The sequence below is a fragment of the Eleutherodactylus coqui genome, chromosome 5 (assembly GCF_035609145.1).
Source record: "Eleutherodactylus coqui strain aEleCoq1 chromosome 5, aEleCoq1.hap1, whole genome shotgun sequence".
Taxonomy (NCBI): domain Eukaryota; kingdom Metazoa; phylum Chordata; class Amphibia; order Anura; family Eleutherodactylidae; genus Eleutherodactylus; species Eleutherodactylus coqui.
This window is the reverse complement of record NC_089841.1, coordinates 228,167,269-228,189,278: the sequence shown is the minus strand read 5'-3', so window position 1 is coordinate 228,189,278 and position 22,010 is coordinate 228,167,269. Positions and strand designations below refer to the sequence as shown.

General features: G+C 42.2%; 1 protein-coding gene across 3 annotated transcripts in view; it reads right to left on the bottom strand.

Moving 5' to 3' along the window:
- Nucleotides 1-22,010, bottom strand: part of LINGO2 (leucine rich repeat and Ig domain containing 2) — a 411,926-nt gene that overhangs the window by 13,120 nt on the left and 376,796 nt on the right. The window contains exon 1 of one of the 3 annotated variants that reach the window (XM_066604289.1): nucleotides 21,167-21,233. The exons of the other annotated variants lie outside the window; for them this stretch is intronic. Coding sequence (XP_066460386.1) covers nucleotides 21,167-21,204 — 38 coding nt within the window. The 5' untranslated portion in view covers nucleotides 21,205-21,233. Of the gene's footprint in view, nucleotides 1-21,166; nucleotides 21,234-22,010 lie in introns of those variants that run through there. 3 annotated transcript variants of the gene reach the window in all.

Sequence of the window (22,010 nt, the reverse complement as noted above, 5' to 3'; positions counted from 1 at the left end):
CAAGGTGAGTGCTGCCTGAACCATTTCTAGATAGTTGCTTGGTAGTTACATAGTTCCCAGTATTTCCATCTACAGCAGATATTACATGTTAGTGTATGGGACTCTATATCCCCATATAGGGGAACGAAGGTGGTAGTAGTATACTAATGCATGCATCTACAACTGTGACAGCTACTACAGGTCCAGCCAGAGGCCAAGAGAGCCAGCTCAGGGGGGCAGAAACACTGTTTTATTATGTGAACAAAATGTAGTAATGTTCTACTGCTCCTGTACAAGTAGTTATGCTGCACTTTGCATTACTAGTGATAACTTTGCTGTCAACAATGGGGGGTAAACTCTATGGGATCCTGCAAATTCAGTGTCTGGGGCCATATGGATAGGTAAGCTCTAAAGGCCTGCTGTTATGGTATGGTGTCCGTGGGGTGGTGTTACCCACAAACATAAGGACTGAGCCTGATAGCAGTGGTATCATTGGGCAACTGGATTGCTCCTTCTATGGGCGTTGTGTTGTGGTGGGGGTTGCCATGTGGGGGGTTGATCAAAATGTGATAAACAATCTTATGTGTATTAATATTGCTGAGAAGCACTGGATCAATGTATAATATGTGAATACACACTCAGAGGCGTAACGTAAAGCTCCTGGGCCCCAATGCAAAAACCTGTAACAGGGCCCCCAACTACAATGCTTTATTCATATTACTAGGCTTACTATATGGAGAAAAGAGGCCTTATGGGTCCCCTAAGGCTCCTAGGTCTGGGAGCAACCACATCCCCAATAGGTCTGCCACTTTATGCACCCATGCCTTTTTTCTCTATAGCCTTGCTAAATCCTACAAATTGAGTTTGCTCTTTATATTGGTTCTATTGCTTTTATACCACAATCACAAAAATGTAGTAATTCAAAGTTTGACACAACACTGGGGAGGTGTTAATATGAAGTAATAATATTAAAAGTATGTAAGGCTGAAAAAAATGTCCATCCAGTTCAGCATATTATCCTACGCTGTTGACCCAGAGGAACACAAAAAAACCACAAAACAGACAGAAGCCAATTTTCCTCATTTGAGGTCAACAAAATTCCTTCCTGACTTCAAATCTGGCATTCAGAATAACATTTGTGATCAAGGATCCTTCTAAAGTAAACTAGTGACCATAACATATAATGTTGTTATATTTAAGAAAAGTGTCAAGGCATCTTTTGAACTCTAGTTCGCTATCACCACGTTCTTAGCTTGTAAAAAAGAAGGCTGAGAGGAGACTTAAAAGATGCCTACAAATATCTGGGAAGCTGTCACAGTGCAGAGGGATCAGCCCTATTCTTATCTGCATAAGGAAAGACGAGAAGCAATGGGATGAAACTGAAAGGGAAAAGACACAAATTAGATATTAGACAGTGAGGGGATCAATGAGTGGAACAGGTTGCCACAGGAGGTGGTGAGTTCTCCTTCAATGAAAATGCTTAAACAAAGGCTGGACAAATACCTGGGATGATTTAGTGATCCTGCACTGAACAGGAGGTTGAACCCGATGACCCTTGAGGTCCCTTCCAGCTCTACAATTCTATGATTCTAGACATCAACAATAATAGAACTGCATGCAATTTTTTAAATTTTTCCATTGCAGTCTTTTATAGTTAAAAGAATTGTTTGATTAAAGACATAAAACAGTGTTTTGTTGATCATGTGTCATGAACCGATTAAAAAATTTCCTTGCATGCACAGACTTTATATTTTTGGAGTTGCTTTGTCTAATCTACACCTGTACATGTCACTGACAGTAAGGGTCTTCGCTTTTCTTCCAATGTAAGTGTAATGTATATATTCCTTTATAAAGGGCAACTAAAGGTAACATTTTTAAATTTTCTTTAAGAAATATCAGCTGAAAAAAAACCGTCTTTGTTGAATAAAATATGTTTCCCACCAAAGTAGCGTGTTGCCGGCTCTTCAGTGCTAGGCTTGTGTACAAAACTAGTCAGTCAAGTATTAAAACAAGAATCACTAGAGGCCTTTTTTTCCTCTTTGAACTGTCATTGCTACAGAGAAAACTGTGCAGCCTGGGAGCAAAAGATCGAGCTTTGAGCATTGGAGTTTGTGTGTTGTGTTTTTTAACTCTTTAGTGACACAGCATATTTTGGCCCCAAGGACGCAATGATTTTTTGGAGGATTTTCATCTCCAAATTTCAAAGGCCATAGATTTTTTTTAAAACTTTTTTGTCAACTTGGCCATACAATATGAAGGCTAGTTTTTTGCGTGGCGAGCTGTAGTTTGTATTGGTACAGTTTTTGGGTACATACAATGCAATTCACAACTTTTATTAATGGAGAAAAAAAACACATCAACTCTGACATTTACTTTACAGCAGCAATCAAGCAGCATAAATAGCATGATACATTTTTGCTGAGGACTGGTACAATTACGGCAATCCAAAAATGATATATTTATTAGAGATGAGCGAGAATACTCGTCCGAGCTTGATACTCGTTCGAGTATTATGGTGTTCGAGATGCTCGTTACTCGTAACGAGTACCACGTGATGTTCGAGTTACTTTCACTTTCTTCCCTGAGAAATTTGCGCGCTTTTCTGGCCAATAGAAAGACAGGGAAGGCATTACAACTTCCCCCTGCAACGTTCAAGCCCTATACCACCCCCCTACAGTGAGTGGCTGGCGAGATCAGGTGTCACCCGAGTATATAAATCGGCCCCTCCCGCGGCTCGCCACAGATGCATTCTGACATTAGTTCAGGGAAAGTGCTATCATGTTGGAGCTGCTATAGGGAGAGTGTTAGGAGTATTTTAGGTTTCAAGAACCCCAATGGTCCTTCTTAAGGCCATAAATCTTCTCTATATGCGCACAATGGGGCCGGCGGCAGCAGCGCCGACCCCATTGAGAACATATAGAAGACAAATCCTTCTTCTCTGCCACAGCTGTAACAGAACTGTATTGCCGGCGTATAAGGTGACAGTTGGGGGGTCGTCTTATACGCCCCGTCGCCTTATACGCCGGTATATATTTTTATTGTAACACATTTCTGGATGAATTGCAGGGAACGGCTTATATATTTAACCCCTTACCGACAATTCATCCTGCGATCGCCGGCAGCCCATTGCTTTCAGTGGAACCTGCTGTATTGCCGACTCCATGGAATTCAATGGGCAAACATCGTTCTTCTCTGCTACAGCTGTTACAGCTATGGCAGAGGAGAACGATCTTTACGCTGACAGTGCGGGGGGGGCCCACTCTTGCCGCTATTGTGGCTTAATAGTGGGACCTGGGAACTTGAGATGCAGCCCAACATGTAGCCCCTCGCCTGCCCTATCCGTTGCTGTGTCGTTCCCATCACTTTCTTGAATTGCCCAGATTTTCACAAACGAAAACCTTAGCGAGCATCGGCGATATACAAAAATGCTCGGGTCGCCCATTGACTTCAATGGGGTTCGTTACTCGAAACGAACCCTTGAGCATTGCGAAAATTTCGTCCCGAGTAACGAGCACCCGAGCATTTTGGTGCTCGCTCATCTCTAATATTTATATATCTATATCTATCTATATCTACATAGATATATATTAAGATATCGATATCTTCCTCTCCTTTATATATATATATATATATATATATATATATATATATATCCCCGCTCACTGTGCAAATACAATGTGCTGAGGCATGCAGGTTTTCACATACACTTGTTTGAAACCGCCATAAATATGAATACACACATTCTGTATTGATGGCTTGTTGGACCTCAGAATAATTTTTTCTGGTGGGTCCAACATATCCCTTTATAGCGGCTTCACATGATAATAATCTTTACATAGCGCCAATATATTCCGCAGTGCTTACAACACAGGGGGATACAGAAGGACAAAAGTACAAAGATACAAAAACCACAGTTACATCTAGTAATCAGTTGATGGAAACAGTAGACGTGAGGGTCCCGCTCCAACGAGCTTCCATACTACAAATAGTAGGGTGATACAGAAGGTAAAAGGTCTGGAGATGTGCAAGATATGGTGAGGCGGAGAGTGAGGGATGCTATACACAAAGACAGCGGCCAAACTTAAGCTGTATAGTGGTTAAATCAGTATGACTGCTGAGGGTCAGTTGATTGCAGCTAGCAGGGATTGCAGTCAGTAGGACAGGGAGCATGTTATCGTGGGGGGGAGGGAGCACAGAGGGGTTTGTTGGTTTGTTTTAGGAGATGTGGTATGCCTCCCTGATAAGGTGCGTTTTCAGAGCACACCTGAAGTTTTTCAAGTCAGGGATTGCCCAGATAGTTTGGGGTAGCATGGTCCAGAGGACTGGTGCTGGTCTGGAGAAGTCTTGGAGGCGGGAATGAGAAGTTCGAATTTAAGGTGCACCCTAATTTCTAATGTCCAATTTCTGAGGGCGCAGGCTGGGTGGTGGATTGAGATGAGAGAGGCAATGTAGGGCGGCATGGTGCTATGGAGAGCTTTGTGGATGATGGTAGTGAGTTTAAATTAAATTCTGTATTTGATAGGCAGCCAGTGCAGTGACTGGCACAGGGCAGAGACGTCTGAGTAGCGGCTGGGCAGGAAGATGAGCCTGGCTGCAGCATTCAGGATGGATTGGAGAGGGGAGAGTCTGGTGCAGGGGAGGCAGATCAGCGAGTTGCAGTAATCAAGCTTGAGAGTGGATGAGGGAAACAGTGAGCGTTTCTTAGCATGTTGACAGTGAAAAAAAGGCGGGTTCTTGAGGTGCAAGTGATATGTTCAGGCCAGAGATTGGATGTAGGGGGTAAAGGAGAGATCGGAGTCTAATATAACCTCCAGACAATGGGCGTGCTGTATGGGTGTTATGGTGGTGCCACACACTGAGATGGAGATGTCAAGATGAGGTCAGTTAGTAGGGGGCGGAAACACCAGTTTTTGAGAGGTTCAGTTTTAGGTAGAGAGAGGACATGGTGTTAGAGACAATGGACAGACAGTCGGTGATGTTTTGGAGGAAAGGTGCTGTGAGTTCAAAGGAAGAAGTGTATAACTGAGTGCCGTCAGTGTAGAGGTGGTATTGGAGGCCAAATCCCCTGATGGTTTGTCCAATAGGGGCTGTGTAGATGGAGAAGAGGAGGGGGCTGAGGACGAAGCCCCGGAGGACCCCACCAGTATGGGGAAGAGGAGAGGTGGGGGCCAAGGACTGAGCTCTGGGGAACCCCAACAGCAAGGGGAAGAGGAGGGGAGGTAGAGGCAGCAAAGGAGACACTGAATGAGCAGTCAGATAGGTAGGGGGATAACCATGAAAGAGTGGTGTCCTTTAGGCCGATGGAGCAAAGCATACTAAGTAGGAGTTTGTGGTAAACAGTGTCAAATGCTGCGGTGAAACGCATAAGTGAAAATACATGCAATAGCGTGATGTTTTTATGCCATGAATATCGCAATTTTGCTTGTGTACCTGTGCAAAATGCATTTTACTGTACTTTCTGCAATGTTGGGGACAGTTCACATCGATTTAAAAGGCTGTGCAGCCTAATTAGTACCGAATGTGTTTCATTTCCTGCGAAATTGTGCAGCGTATTGCACAATTACGTAGGTATCGGGTGCGCATACGCTACTATGGGGCCTTGTGTGTGCAAAAGCGCACTAAGGGCTTACTCACACAAACGTGTTTGTGCGCCATTGCGCAGAGAATAGAATCCATTGTTTTTGATTGGCTCATTCTCACTTTCACTGCTATGCGCAAAAAAAACCCCAAAAACAACATTTTATTTTATTTCACATTTCCGCCCCATATGCAACATAGGAGTATAATGTAGTGAGCAAATGCACACCTGATCCTTGCACAATTGTGCAATGAACTGCGTAATATAATGGGGACTACTTAGGCTACACAGACTTCTAAATCACAGCGCGGCACATTTTTGCACTTACACTCATCTGAAGGAGCCCTACAATAGCGCATGCTGCGGGGTTTCTTTGCGCGCACAAAAACGATAAGTGAGAATGAACCCGTTGAAAACAATGGGTTCTCTCCTCTCCGTATTGCACACGCATACACACCTGTGTGAGACCGCCCTTTCATTCAGGCCCGGAGGACTTTTTCTTCCCCTAGATATCTGGCTATGAGCAGATACGAGCGGCCCGTGTTTTGTGATTCTCCGTTGTTTCTACTGTGTGTATTATATAATGGGATGAATGCAGAATGACATGCGGTAATAGAGTAGATGATGGAGAAGTCAGGGACATTAATGCATGGTGCGGCAGTCTGCTAGCTCATTAAAATGCCCGTATTTTAGGATTCATAAGATCTTTGTACACATTCCATAGATGTTTGATTTGTGGGAAACCATTTTGCTTGTTAGAGACGCTATACAATTCCCACTCATGCATAGTCACAGCAGAATTCTTATCCCCTCAGGGAACATCTCCAATTTCTTTGTATTTTGTCAGCGTGCTCAGAGAGCATATGGTCATGCTTGTTTAAATTCAGTAAGTGATGCCCGCGTCTGTAGCCTCCTATGTGGGGAAACACCACACATAATAAGCGGCTTCACCAGGTGACTACATATATGTGGAACTAGGTGATATACTTGTGTGTTATATGGTATACTAGGTGATATACTCGTGCGTTATTATATGGTATACTAGGTGATATACCCGTGTGTTGTTATATAGTATACTAGGTGATATACTCGTGTGTTATTATATGGTATACTAGGTGATATACCCGTGTGTTGTTATATAGTATACTAGGTGATATACTCGTGCGTTATTATATGGTATACTAAGTGATATACCCGTGTGTTGTTATATAGTATACTAGGTGATATACTCGTGTGTTATTATATGGTATACTAGGTGATATACTCGTGCGTTATTATATGGTATACTAGGTGACATACCCGTGCATTGTTCTATAGTATACTAGGTGATATACTCGTGTGTTGTTATATAGTATACTAGGTGATATACTCGTGTGTTATTATATGGTATACTAGGTGATATACTCGTGCATTATTATATGGTATACTAGGTGATATACGCTGTGTTGTTATATGGTATACTAGGTGATATACTCGTGTGTTATTATATAGTATACTAGGTGATATACTCGTGCGTTATTATATGGTATACTAGGTGATATACTCGTGCATTGTTATATAGCATACTAGGAGATATATCCGTGCATTGTTCTATAGTATACTAGGAGATATACTCATGTGTTGTTATATGGTATACTAGGTGATATACCCCTGCGTTGTTGTATGGTATACTAGGAGATATACCTGTGTGTTATTACATAGTATACTAGTAGATATACCTGTGTGTTGTTATATGGTATACTAGGGGATATACCCATACGTTATTATATATTATACTAGGTGATATACTCGCGTGTTGTTATATGGTATACTAGATGATATACCCGTGCATCATTATATGATATACAAGGTGATCTACCCGTGTGTTATTATATGGTATACTAGGTGATATATCCATGTGTTATTATACGGTATAGTAGGGGATATACCCATGCTTTGCACAGCGATTTTATAAATAGCAGTCCCAGAATATACAATGTGGGCCACAAATATGAGTCAAGGACCACAATCTGTCCAAAAAAAAAATCTGTGTTGCCGATAACCAATCAGAGCACAGCTTTCAATGTACCTCAGCTGTATAATAAATAGCAACCAATCATAGCACAGCTTTCATTTTACCTCAGCAGTATAAGAAATGAAGGCAGAGCTGTGATTGGTTGCTACTGGCAACAAAAATTAGAAGGGAAGTCAGTGAGTTTTCGATTTTTAATTCCACCAGTATTCGTCACCTGATGCTGAAGAACGCTCATGCAAAAATGTGAACTGTGGATTTCTATACAACACAAACAGATTAAGCATTTTATATATAAAATTTACTAGCGGAATCTCATTCTATAAAAGACATACATTTGCACATGTAGCAGATTACAAAATCATCATTTTACTCTTTGCATTGCATTTTGTGAGCATCATAACTGTCCAAGGGAAACAATGGAATATGTTAGCCTTCCATCAAACTAATGAGGGGCAAAAACCCTGAAACAGCTGTCTGTGAATGGTTTTCTGGCTTGGTTTCCCATTCCAAATCATTGTTCGAAATACCTGTATAAAGCGTCTGACATTAATTTGAAGGAATGCTGCCATCCAATAGGTGGCGCTGCAGAGGTATTGTTCCATCTTCCTTGCTTGCCATCTTATTTGCATAAATTACCCAGAGGGGCACACATGGCATTATAAGTCTCCTCACTCACTTTTCAGGTGTCTTTTCACACCCCTTCTGGGTGCTCTCCTTGGGGAGAGATGATGTCATCCCCTGACCAACTCATCCCCTAGGTGTTCCCACACACATTTTGGATGCTCTCCCTAAGGAGAGACGACACCCTTCTGGACTAAAATCCATATAACAGATCATGATATTCAAATGAATTACATCTAATGACAAAACAAGCTCTGCTACTTCTAATACCACTTCTAGTATTGTGATACTCATCTACCGTGCATCTTCCGGTATCTCAGCTTGCTTCCTATATCTATTTTTTTTTTTTTGCGGATTTCTACATTTTATTCCGTTCTAATTGTTCAGCAGATTCCCACCTTCTCCTCCTGCCAAGCTGTGAGAGGGACGAGTCAAGCAGAAGGCGAGAAGAGACAGAGAGCTACTTGCCTGAGTTCTTCCGTCTCGGATCAGTGTGGCATCCCTCGAGTCCCTCAGACTCCCTAAATGCTGGACAGCTACAGAATAGCATATGGAAATGACTGAAGTAGCAATTCAAGCAAGAAGCTCTTGGTATATCTCCAGGCAGTTTACAATTTGGCAGCGAGGCTTTGCAGAAGGAAAACTAAAAATGCATCAGGAAGGGAAATCACGACATTAATGTATTATCTATCAGGGTAATTTATGAGAATTACATTAGGACTCTCCAACAGAAGAAAAAGTCTATCTTCTGACTTGGTATTACTACAAACAATGCAGGAAGTGAGGTTTCACACAGTGTTTTTCAGAAAAAAAAATGTTTTTAGTGGTAATTTATAAAATATACTACAAATGGTGATGATTTTTAGTTCTTTTGTTGTATGTTTTTTGGGTCAATACCACTTTTCGCAATTGCAACAGAGTTAAGCTTTCTTTCTATTTCCTAGTATTTTGCGTATTAGAAAAAAAACATTATAAAGAAGCACATGAAAATAAATATGCAAATTTAAAAAAAAACACCAAAGGGAACCTCTAAAAAAAAAAAAATGCATACAGCAGTTAGGGTCGCTTCAGATGGCCATATTTGCGTAGGTTTTTGCATGAGCAAAATTTGCGTGCACATTGCAGAGGGAATGGGGCCCATTGTTTGCAATAGACTCACTCACTTTCGCGCATGCATTTCACATGTATAAAAAATACCTTGCAACATGCTCTATTTTTGTGTGCATTTGCACGCCTAAGGCCATAGTAGTCTATGAGGATGCTCAAATGCATACCTGATCCCCCGCAAAATTGTGCAATGAACTGTGCAATTTCACGGGGTAAATCAATAACACCGGGGCTGATTAGGTTGAACAACCTTTTCAATCATGATCGCAAGCATTACATGGCAAAAATTTGCACGTCGTGAGCTTTTTTAAGCAAAGGTTATTCTGAAGCCACCCTTAACATGACCCTCTGGGCGTGGAGATGGTCTGCCCTTACTTTGGGTAGACTGGTCACATCAGCTAGGTCACCTCTGTCTTGTATTTCAACTTTTTTTATGCCCATACCTCTGTAGCGCTGCCCTTGTTTTTAATTGTAATTCATACTAGTGCACAGTATGTAGCAGGTAGTCAGAGCAGCAGTGCAGCCATCATTGTTTCTCCAGGCCTGTTTCTCCTAGTTTTAAAAAAAAAAAGCTACTGTCTTTTTTAAAGAATTTTTTTACAGGCCAAAAATGTCACCAAAGAAGTATGTGAAAGAAGACAGTTTAATTCTGCTCAGCTTCTGAGACACTGTACTGAATCTATCATTAAGAAATACATTCTGCTCATTCCTCCCACCCGAGAAGTCCCACCCTTCCCCACCACTGGGTACTCATCTAGTTGTGCTCATCACCGATAGCAATCACGTGGGAACAGTGAATAGTGTTATCAGAGTTCACCCTTACTAAGCCACTGACTATCTTAGGGTGCTTTCATATGAGGCACAATTAGTCCCTGTGGACATTTATGCCTCATATTGTTAACCCTACGGGGCTTGTATTCTGCATCTACTAAAATCTGCGCATCTTTACTTCAAAACCGCAAGATTAAAATCTGCTGTGGAAAAGCTATTTGCTGTAAAATTAAGGACATCTTACAGAAATGGTTGTTGCAGATTTCTAACATACGGGAAATGTAACTCCACAATTAAAGTCTGCAGGAAAAAAATGCAACAAATTTTGCAGAACACATTCCGCTATTAGAAACGCAACAACATCTGAATTATTTTGTGAAATCTTCAACCGTGCTGTGTTCTGCAGAATAATTCTGCTCGTGTGAAACACTCTTAGGCCGTTTTTACATGGCAGAGAAAATCGCGCAAGATGTGTACGTTGTGAGATGCATGAGGTGCAATCTACTATACTGGACAAGCAGAAAAAGGAAGCATTTAATATCAATATGCAGGAAAGAAGGGCCATCTATGCAGAAATCTACAGTAAGAATACCCTGCCGGGCGTCTTCCGACATCGGAGCTGTGCAGCCTTCAATCAGAATGTCTTTAGACATCAGACAGTGGATTGGAAAGGGTTGACCCTGTGGATAAGAGTGGTGCTATAGTCCTCATGAACACTTCAGACTACATGAAAGAAGCAGAGAGACAGCTGATGGACACCAGATACTACACCAAACTGGATCAAGACCCGACTCAGAAATATGTAAGGGAATTGAGAAGGGTCATCAAAAGCCTGTCTGTGGGCTTCACAAAACTTTGGGGCTTGTTACAAGAGAACCTCAGGGTTAGAGTATTCTAAATGCTTCCCAAACTACACAAAGCTGGCAACCTAGGGCGTCCAATTATCTCAGGTGTGGGAACCCTCACTGAAAAAATCTCGTCAGGATGGTTGGAAGGTGTTCTCAAGCCACTGGTGAGGACCACAGCCAGCTACTTGCAGGACACCACAGATCTACTGAACAAACTATTAAGTCATAGGTCCCGACCCAGATGGTGCAATCCATGGATGTGGAGTCCTTATACACTAACATCCCACACAAAAGTGGACTGACCGCCTGCCAGGCACATGTTGAGGCCAATGGAGTTGCCTCTGAATCAGTGTTACAACTCACAACATTCATCCTCACACAATTATTTCTCCTTTGGCAAAGAGATATTCCTGCAACTCACCGGAACTGCCATAGGCAGTAAAATGGCACCGCAATATGCCAACCTTTTCATGGCAAAACTGGAGCAGGACTTTCTGGCTTCTGCCCCAACAAACCATTGGCTTACTTCCACTACATTGATGACATCATAGTCATCTGGACCAACCCCGAACAAGAACTAGTAAAATTCTATGAGAGATTCACACCACCATAAGTCTGACATTAAGCTACTCGTATACATAAATAAACTTTTTTAACACTACCATAAAAATTTTAAACATCTCAATACAGACATCCCTATACCGAAAACCAATTGATCAACCCCCATACATGATGGACAAAAAGTCCATCATCTACAGCCAGGCCACTAAATACAACTGGATCTGCTCCAACCCAACAGAGAGGAACATTTACACAATCTCAAAAAGACATTTTTGAATCAGGGCTACCATTCCACCTCAACTGATGACCAAATCACCAGATCCACCAGGATACCCAGGAATCAACTACTCTAATGCACGGAGAAAGAAAAAAATGGACATGTGCCTCTAGTAGTGTTCTACAATTCACAACTAGAGGTACTAAGGAAGACTGCAAAGAAACTCCATCATACCCTACACAAGCATGACCGTCTGAGAACCATATTCCCGGACCCTCCGCTTCTGTGTTACAGGCAAACTCCAAACCCTTCTCACCTCCACCACTAAATGCCCATCGGTGTCTGCAAAACCCGGGAGAGCATCTGGGAGATATCCAGGGTATGCCTGTACCTCTGCCGCAATTAGTTAAAGCAGGTTACAAAAAGTCATACTCTCCGAAGTGTGTGGCTGGATGATCAAGAGAAATCGGGAGTTAACAGATTAATTTACTTGAGTGAGGAGTCCTCGGCAAAGAATCCAGGTTAACCTCTTAATCACCACACATTTCCTCCAGGTTTTCTTGTTTACGAGAGTAGGTTCTCCTCCGATATTTATTTCATTAACATTAGATATAACTGACACATCTGCTTCCTTTCTAAAGCATATGCTAGATTACTTCTTCACTAAAAAATCTCCAAAAAAAGAAAACCTGTGGCAATTCAGTGGCTAATCTGGATTCTGGAGGAGGTTCGCCAAGGACCGCGAACCCCTCACTCAAGTAAGTTGAAATATTTACATACAATTTCCATTAATCATCTATCCACACACTTTGGAGTGCAGGATCTTTTGTAGCCTGTTTTTCCTATACTACAAACCAGGGGCGTAGCTAAAGGCTCAAGGGCCCGGGTGCAAAAGTTTATTTTGGGGCTCCCCAATTTCTCTTAACGCAGAGGTGTAACTTGAGGCTCCTGGGCCGTAATGCAAAACCTGTAACAGGGCCCCCAACTAATTATGCTTTATTCATAGTGCTTTGCTTCCTATATGGAGAAGAGAGGCCTTATGGGCCCCTTAAGGCTCCTGGGCCCGGGTGCAACCGCATCCCCTATAGTTACGCCAGTGCTACAAACTTATCTCAGGCAATAATAGGCGAATATGTAACATCATAAATAGTCATATAATAAAAGCAGTTACGAGAACCTAAGTTACAATATTGCTTTGTTACCTTTTCACCCTATATAACAAATCATAAAACTTCTTGCAGGAGAAAAAGCCTGTATTCAAATCAATGAGATTAATATCTTGGCTGAAAGACAGGTAAAGAAAAAAACGGCTAGATTTAGAGATTTAAATCAAGCAAAGGATTTGACACACATTGTAATCCAATGTATCATTTTTGGAATTTCTTTCTGTCACTGTGTGTCAATAAAACTGCCAGATGTAAGCACTAAAATTGTCTGTCAAAGAATATTATGTTCTAAACCTACAAACCAACTTATTACATTTTACACAACTGCTGCAAGATTTTATATTAAAGAAAAGGTTTGAAAAAAATGTCTTTTTTGTAGTACAATTGACAGCAACATAGCAGCGTTAATGATATCTTCTTTATTGCAGGTTGACAAAATGCTAGATACAGTTTATAAAGTACCAAAGTAACTTCACAGGTTTGAATCCAGTGGAAATTAAGTAACCAACAACTTCTTAATTTGTATTACTCATGTAAATATTAGAGGCTGATGTTATATATCTATATCCCCAGTGACTCTCATAATGAATACGGAAACCAATTACTACTATGTGTATATCAATGAAGTTGACTGTAATTGGTGTGTAATTGTTCTCATCTCCTGGGACCATGACCCAATTTGGTTTAATTAACTTTATATGACGAAATTATCAAGGGTGGTGGCCCTAACACACTAGCGAAGGTAAGGGAAGCTTCCGAAAGGGAAAAAGAAAAAACAAACAAACTATACGTAATCTAAAGAGTATAATTTGTGTAAATGGTTTCTCTGGGATTCAGATCCCGAGCCTTGCAATAATAATAATAATAAACTTTATTTGTATAGCGCCAACATATTCCAATGTATTGTCAGTATCAGTATGTCTAATGCACAGATCTTGGGGTAATACATTTTATTTATTCTATGGACAGAATACATGGGATGTATGACAGTGATGCACATAATTTAACACTGTCCAATGTATGTAGCTGAATTAAAATATATTAAGAAACTTAAGGCCCTTTTACATGGTCTAAGAATCTATGAAACTGTATTTGCCTGATAATTGGGCCATGTGAACAAGTCAGTCCATCCAGTTCAGCCTATTGCCCCCCCAATGTTGATCCAGAGGAAGGCAAAAACTCCCACGAGGTAGAAACCAATTTTCTTCATTTCAGAGGGAAAAAAATTCTTCCCAACTTCAATCTGGCAATCAGAATAATCCCTAGTTCAACAAGCCATCTGAAATGAAGTTCCACATCACCACGTCCTCAGGCAGAGAATTCCACAGTCTCACTGCCCTTACAGTAAAGAACCCCCTTCTATGTTGGTGTAGAAACCTTCTTTCCTCTATATGTAGAGAGTGCCCTCTTGTTACAGTCACAGTCCTAGGCATAAATAGATGATGGAGAGATCTCTGTATTGTCCCCTGATATATTTGTACACAGCTCATGTTCTGATATATCCTTCCTGAGTATTCCTTGCATAGTCTGACCAGTGACTAATAAAGGAGAAGAACCATGTTCTTGGCTAGTGCCCTTATACCTCTTTTGAGGCATGATCATATTTGCCTTTGCAGCAGCTGCCTGACGCTGGTTGCTCCAGTTGAGTTTACAGTTAACTAAAACCCCCAAGTCCTCTTCCATGTTAGTTTCCCAGTGGTTTCCCATTTAGTGTGTAATGGTGACATGTATTCCCTCTGCTCATGAGAATAACTGCACATTCATCAGTGTTAAACCTCATTTGCCACTTTCCTGCCCCCAACTTATCCAGATCCTCTTGCAACCACATTCTGCCCTCGCTTGTGTTAATTACTTTACATAGTTTTGTATCATCTGCAAATATTGATATTGGCTGGACTTTCTTTAAGTACATGCATCTATCGAGGCAGTCTCGTTCTTTACACCGAGATTCCATTGCAGTGTTTATGCAGTTGAGTTGACGTCCTTTCGCTTTTTTACTCTAGTATAGGGATAAAGTAACAGTTTAGCATCTTACTGCTCTCAAGGTCATATTGAATCTACTGTATCCACTAGGTCAAACTAGTAGTTCTCAAAATTAGCTGCAATCCTAAAATGTCATGTAAGCAACTCAAGTGAAAGGGAAACATCAGTAGTGATGAAAGTGCCACAAACATGGCAGAATATACTAGCAGAACCATCCTGCTTGATATATATTTGCATGTCCCCAAAGTATTTTATGCCGGAGACTGAACTCGGAACAGACAGATGCAAGAAATGGCCACTGCAATTTATCCCATTAATGTAAACACATTAGCCAAGGCAAATAAATTAGATTTCACAGCGTTCATATTTCTCTGTTAGATTGCTGAAAACAAAGTTGGAGGATAAAATACAAACATTAATATCTTTTTGCTGGTATGATTAATCTACATAATACAAATGCGCATTGAACGGAGGTCTGGTGTTGGCTGTAAATCTGAAGTATCCAGTTAAAAGCAAGTAAGCTAATTAATTGCGAAATACATCCAAGATGCTTCCTTTTGTATTTCAGAAATCACTCAATTAATTGTTATGCAGACACACACAAATATATGGACATATATATACATTTTTACGGAGTGAGATAAAAGTGAATCTCCACCATGTTGGACTCTGCTCACATTTCTGTTATTTGCTTATTTTTCATCAGTTCCACAATTGTTGCTGTCAAAAACGTAAAACATGACGGACCCTCTAAGGAGCGGGATGCATCTGGATCCGTTATACCAGTCATGGCTGTGTCATTAACATAAGCTGTGAGCTTAGCATGCCCATAGTCATACGAATCATATATATAAAGTGTATAATATATATGTATGTATGTATGTATAGAGCAATTTTATAAATACATAGCCTTACTTAAAGGGGTTGTCCCGCGAAAGCAAGTGGGGTTATACACTTCTGTATGGCCATATTAATGCACCTTGTAATATACATCGTGCATTAAATATGAGCCATACAGAAGTTATACACTTACCTGCTCCGTTGCTGGCATCCCCGTCTCCATGGCGACAATCAAACTTATCCTCTGGTCGCCGCAACAGTCGCGCTTGCGCAGAGAGGAATCCAATGAGGTGGCTGTAATCGGCAGTGGAGCTCAGACTGGAGAAGAACATTCACGCTGCACCATGGGAGAAGACCCGCAGTGCACCATGGGAGAAGACCAGCGGTGCACCTTGGGAAATGACGGTGGCCATCTTGGAAGAAGATTTTTATAACATCATGAAACAGCTTCATGGTGAGTAGAAACACTCTAAAAAACCGATTTACATGGGTAGTTTGTGATGCTTGCTTAACATGGGGGACTGGGGTGTGAAAAGTTTTTCGTTTTGGCCGCGGGACAACCCCTTTAATGTTTACAGATTTGGTGGTCATAGCTACCTTAGCTACTGTAGTATCTTACTCCAAAACGCGATTAACGATACTTTAGTCTGCAGCGCTCAACTCTAGCAGTTATTTTCCGGTCTCAATGTATGTAGTATGCTTGCTTTGATGATTTGCGCTCTAGGAAGTGTCACTTCTAGGCTACTTTTACACAACAGTATTTGGGTCATTGTTCTTGTATCAATATTTGTAAGCTAAAACCAGAAGTGGAACAACACAGAGAATTAGTATAAGGGTGGTTTCACATCTATGGTGGGATTCCGCTTTCCTACTCTGTTGGGGAGCCGGAAAGGGGAATCCTCATGGTTGAGCCAAACAGCGAAGAAAAGACTATAATGGGGTCTGTTCACTTTCTGCCCAGCTACCGGGCTTTTAGCTGAAAGAAAAAGCACTGCACACAGCACTTTAGTGCCAGATCTACGACGGAACCTCCAACGTATATGTGAATCGACCATAATGCAAAGATTTGTGTGAGCCTGGTGTGCACAGAGTACTAAGGCAGCAGAAATGCAGTCCCAATCTCTGGCTCATGACCTGAAGGTGTTGTGAGTTCAAACCCCACATGGTTTAGGTAGCTGGCTTAAGGTTGACTCAGCCTTCCCTCCTTCCGAGGTCTGTAAATTGAGTACCCAGCTTGGTGGGGGGGGGGGGGGGGGGGGGTTAATAAATAAATTTTATTTTATTTGTACATCTTCTGTTTCTTTCTGGTTTTGGTTTCCAAATGCAAAATACTGACCAAAATTCTGTCACATATAGGTGGCTTCACAGTAATTTGATGTGAAAGCCAAAAAAGAAGGTTAATCCTTTCCTTTAAAGTTTTTTTTTATGGTTTTCGCTTAAAAATAGATTCAAGATGTCAAAATCTGCTTGTGTAAAAGTGGTGCAACATCCATATTGGAGTAATACAGAGCCAATGTTACTCTATGGTATGTGGTGCAGCCCTGTGTCCCCATTTAATTTTTCCCAGCCCAGTGGCACTTCCAGCTACTCGCCTGTGTAGGTTACTACAGCCAGAGTCAGTCACTTGAAACATTGGCCTCCTCATTTTTAGGATTGTGGGGGTTGCAAATATCAGAACTCCACAGGTCATAAACTGATGGCATACCCAAGATATTTATCATTACTTTACAAGATGGGACCATCCATTTAAGGCCGGCATCACATGACCGTAATTGCGCACGCCATAGTACAACTTTTTTGGGCTATGAAGGCTTATACTGCCTGCAGGGCATGTTTTTCACGCACAGGACACAAACGCAACCGGATTGAAATGGCTAATTTGTCTAATGTGTTCCAGATGTCTTCTATTTCCAGCGCAATTACAGAGTGTTCCATGCATCTCCTTGCGTATTGCGCATGCATGTCCCTTTGTCTTTTTTTACCACTATTGTGCCCATTTGGTATTGATCTGCAATGATATTGACCGCTACAGAAGACAATAGCAATATGGCGATAATAGTAAAATCACACAAGTGGAAAACTAATCAGCAACTAATAATGAAGCAACTCAGAAGTAAAACTTCATCCCGAATTCAGGCACTTCTTTAAAACTCATATAAATGAAACTTTTTTTTTTTTTTTAAAACGGAGGCCAAGAGGAATAGCCGTGTCAGACTACAGATTGCAGGCGCTAAAATAATAGGAAAAAGTGTAGGAATATGCAAAGAGTGAATCTGTATGTCTTCACCAGTAGTCACAGGCTGAGGCTCATTAGCTGAGTTAATAGCATGAGCACAACACCTGCAACCCCGACACAAGCCGGGCCGTACAGTAACCAAAGCCTACAGCTTACTACTTTAAAGTTAGAGAAAAGCAGGTTTTGCGCAATTTCTCATTTATATATAGTGTATATACAGAATGAATCTGACCTGATAGATGGTGGATTATTAGATGTTCTGGATCATCAGACATCATAGAAAATAGAGATGAGCGAACGTACTCGTTAAGGGCGATTTCGCAATCGAGCAGCGCTATTTTCAACTAACTGAACACTCGGGTGAAAAGATTCAGGGGGTGCCGGGGGTGAGTGGGGGGTTGCAGAGGGGAGTGGGGGGGGGGGAGAGAGAGAGAGAGCTCCCCCCTGTCCCCCACTGCTACCCCCCGCTCCACCACGCCGCCCCCCGAATCTTTTCACCCAAGTAGTCAGTTACTCAAAAAAAGGGATGCTCGATTGTGAAATCGCACTTAATGAGTAGGTTCGCTCATCTCTAATAGAAAAGTATGTAAAATCTACTTCTGTGGTTACAAGCCACACTGTAAGGCCTCCTTCACACGACCGTGTGCGTTTTTACGTTTCCCCGTACGCGCTGTATAATCGCATGAAAGAAGATTTGCCATGATTGAGTCCTGATCTTTAGTCGCATATTTCATGCCCTTCACACGGAGAGCTGCTGTGTATAGGAAAAAAATTACACTAAAGCATTGAAAAGCTGCGGGCGGCAGAAACCCTGAAAATGACAATTAATGCTTAATTAGGTTGTCTTTGTTTTCCAGTGTTCTACGCAGGGTGACTCCCTTCTCCTCCCTTTATTTCAGCTTCCATAGGAGTCTATGGGAGCTTGCTGCGTATTTCGGCAAAAGATAGGGAAGACTTATCTTTTTACGCTGCGTATAAAACCAGCAACCAAAAATGGTGGTGTAGCTCCTTTTTTTTCCTGGTGCATTTTTTTTTACGTGGCAAAAAAAATCAGAATCAAGTAATTGAAATCTAATCCTTTTCATGGTCACATGTAGAGATGAGCGAGCATACTCGATAAGGCAAACTACTCAAGCGAGTAGTGCCTTATTCGAGTACCTGCCGGCTCGTCTTTAAAGATTTGGGTGCCGAAAGGGGGCGGGGAGCGGCGGGGGAGAGCGGGGAGGAACGGAGGGGAGATCTCTTTCTCACTCTATCTCCGCCCCCTCCTCCCTGCTCACCGCCACTCACCACTCACCCGCACCGGCACCCGAATCTTTAGAGACGAGCGGGCAGGTACTCGAATAAGGCACTACTCGCTCGAGTAGTTTGCCTTATCGAGTATGCTCGCTCATCTCTAGTCATCTGTTTTTGACAATTTTTTTACACAGCTAAATACCTGTGTAAATATGGTCGTCTGTATAAGCCCTAAGGGCAGGTTCAGATCGGCGTTAGCGCAAGTATGCTCACCGCAGCACAGCATATTTGCGCATGAATGAGATTTGTAGAGCCAGGTAATCAGGGTTTTGCGTGCGTGTCAGCGCTTAATACTGCACTTTATGCGCACACAGGGCCAGTTCACTCACTCACACACACGATACTCCCTTTATGTGGAATGGGTTGGTTATTAAAGCCTAATAAGGACCAGCTGTCTTCAAGTGAATGAAGCCACTGCATGCTCAAATTTTGTGTGCACAATAATGACCATGTGACATCAGCCTTAGGGCTTTTTCACACGAGCGTATGTCGGCCACCGTTTTCACGGCCAGCCAATATATGGTACCATCTGATGCATTGGATTCCAATGCATCAAATCACATATGCGCATTCCCGTGGTATAAAAAGCGGCTGGCCGGCCAATATAGTGTTGGGAGCTTTCACACCAGCCAGGAAAGATAGTCCTGGAACTATCTTCCTGGCCAAAATATGTCCGCCGTTGCATAGACTCTTATGGGAGCCAATGACAGCGGGAGGAGAAGGGAGGTGGAAGGGAGTTTAGCATCGTGACTCCTAAACTCCCTCTCCCTTCTCACCTCCTCTTCCATCCCCTCTGGCAGTTTGCAATGGTAGTGGGAAGAACAGGGCGGAGCTAGCTGCTAAGCCCCCCCCCCCCCTCTCCGCCCCCTCCCATTGCTAGCTGTCGACAAAGGGTGGAGAGGGGCCAGGACTTAGCACACCAGCCCCCACCCACTCCCTGTCTCCTCCCATTGCAAACAGCTGGCAAGGGGTGAAAAGGAGGAGGGGAGGGGGTGGGAGTTTAGCAGTCACGCTGATAAACTGCCTCCCACCTCCCTTCTCCAGCAGCTGTCATAGGGGGAGGGGGAGACGGCTTAAAAGAGCTAAACCATCTCCCCCCGACCAACAACATTGCAAGCTCGCCATATATGCTCCGGGCTGTCTAAACGGTCGCACAATTCTTAATTTAGGGCGCCCGTTCACACCTTAGGCGACTGTAAAAATGCCAATGCCTATGTGAAAGAGCCCTTAAGGCTGCTTCAGACGTCCATATGTGCAATTGCGCACGCTTCTCTGCAACATATATGCACAGTGAAGGCGGTAGATTTGCGCACGTATCGTCGCATAGTCCTGTACGTTTTGCGCATGCAGAGTATGTTAACACAATACGCATGAATCTAGAGCAATTTTTTTTGCATGTGCACAAAGTGTCAAATATAGAATATAAAAAAATGCCTGAAAACAATGCAGGTCAAAATGTGTGACCAAAAAAGTACAAAAACTAACTTAAGTTCACTGCAATTTTTACAAGACCCTAAAAAGCCCCAAAAAGAATAGTTTGGGGTCTCTATAATCCAACCAAATGTCATGGTGTAAGTTCTGCGTACAAAACCAGGACTGCCGACATTTTTCTGAACTGATCTTAGACTCTCTGGATCAGTAGAACTACGATGGATAATAGTGCCGACCCTCAAGTAAGGTACCCACAGCTATATAAACTGGCCAAGGGCAACAGACCAATAGACGTTAATGTCAAGTTCAATAGTATTCTGTAAAGTCATGCTTGCAAGCAGGTTCGTACTCAGCCCTACCCATCTAACACTGTCCGAAGCCGTTCACAATGCTACATAAGAATACCAATAATACACCAGCAGCGAGAACATATTCTCTAATACGTTAGCATTTTTGTCATTCTGAACCTCTACGAATTGTCCGAAAGCTTACTGTACTCCTTCAAATTGTCTCTTTACCTTATAAAGATTGCTATGGTCCGAGAACATTGCCACATCTTCTCACAGACACTGTCCTCCACTGAACAGAAGGTTCTCTGAAGGCCTTATCAACATGCATCTCATCGCTCCTAGCTGATCACTGTCAGACTATTTCCAGGAGATCCCTCCCCAGCACTTAGCACAGCATCAGGGGTGAGCTGTCACTGAGGCAGGCGGTGCGCACGTTCCGGTGCCCCAAGGGACAACCTAAGAATGATCTTGCTGTCTTATTTGAATGCAGATGCTCAACTCCTTTCATGTATCCATGTCTTGTGACAGAAGCTATCACCTATAATAGTGTAGCTGAAAAAGACCAGTGTTTTGTCTTGTATCCGGTGTAGAACTGATATTACATGTGAAATTACCTCGACTGTCTAGAGTTTAAATGATAGGTATTAGTGTTCTTAAAAAAGTCTATTTTTCCTAAAATCTACAGCCATCAAGTAGAATATCGAATATTGTTCACTCATCTGTATATATACTAGTAATTATTAGGAAATTATAGTACCAGTGTTTCTGGTGATGCAATGCGCCACACAGCTGTGCTACATGCACATCATACACACAGCACTGCTACATACATTGTCATCCCATACAACAGGGCTCAGAAGCAGCACAGCACTGGAGATGAACGACCTGTGATGACATCACCATTATGCTCCACCCTTGATCACATGACTGAGGCTTATCTCAAGTGAATGACTTACATGCTCTGCTCATGATCACATCACAGTGACGTCATCAAAAGGTCCTGCACCCTTGTACAGATTACCGGCAGACTACAAACCCCCTGTGGCCACAGTTGCTATGGAATACTAATGAA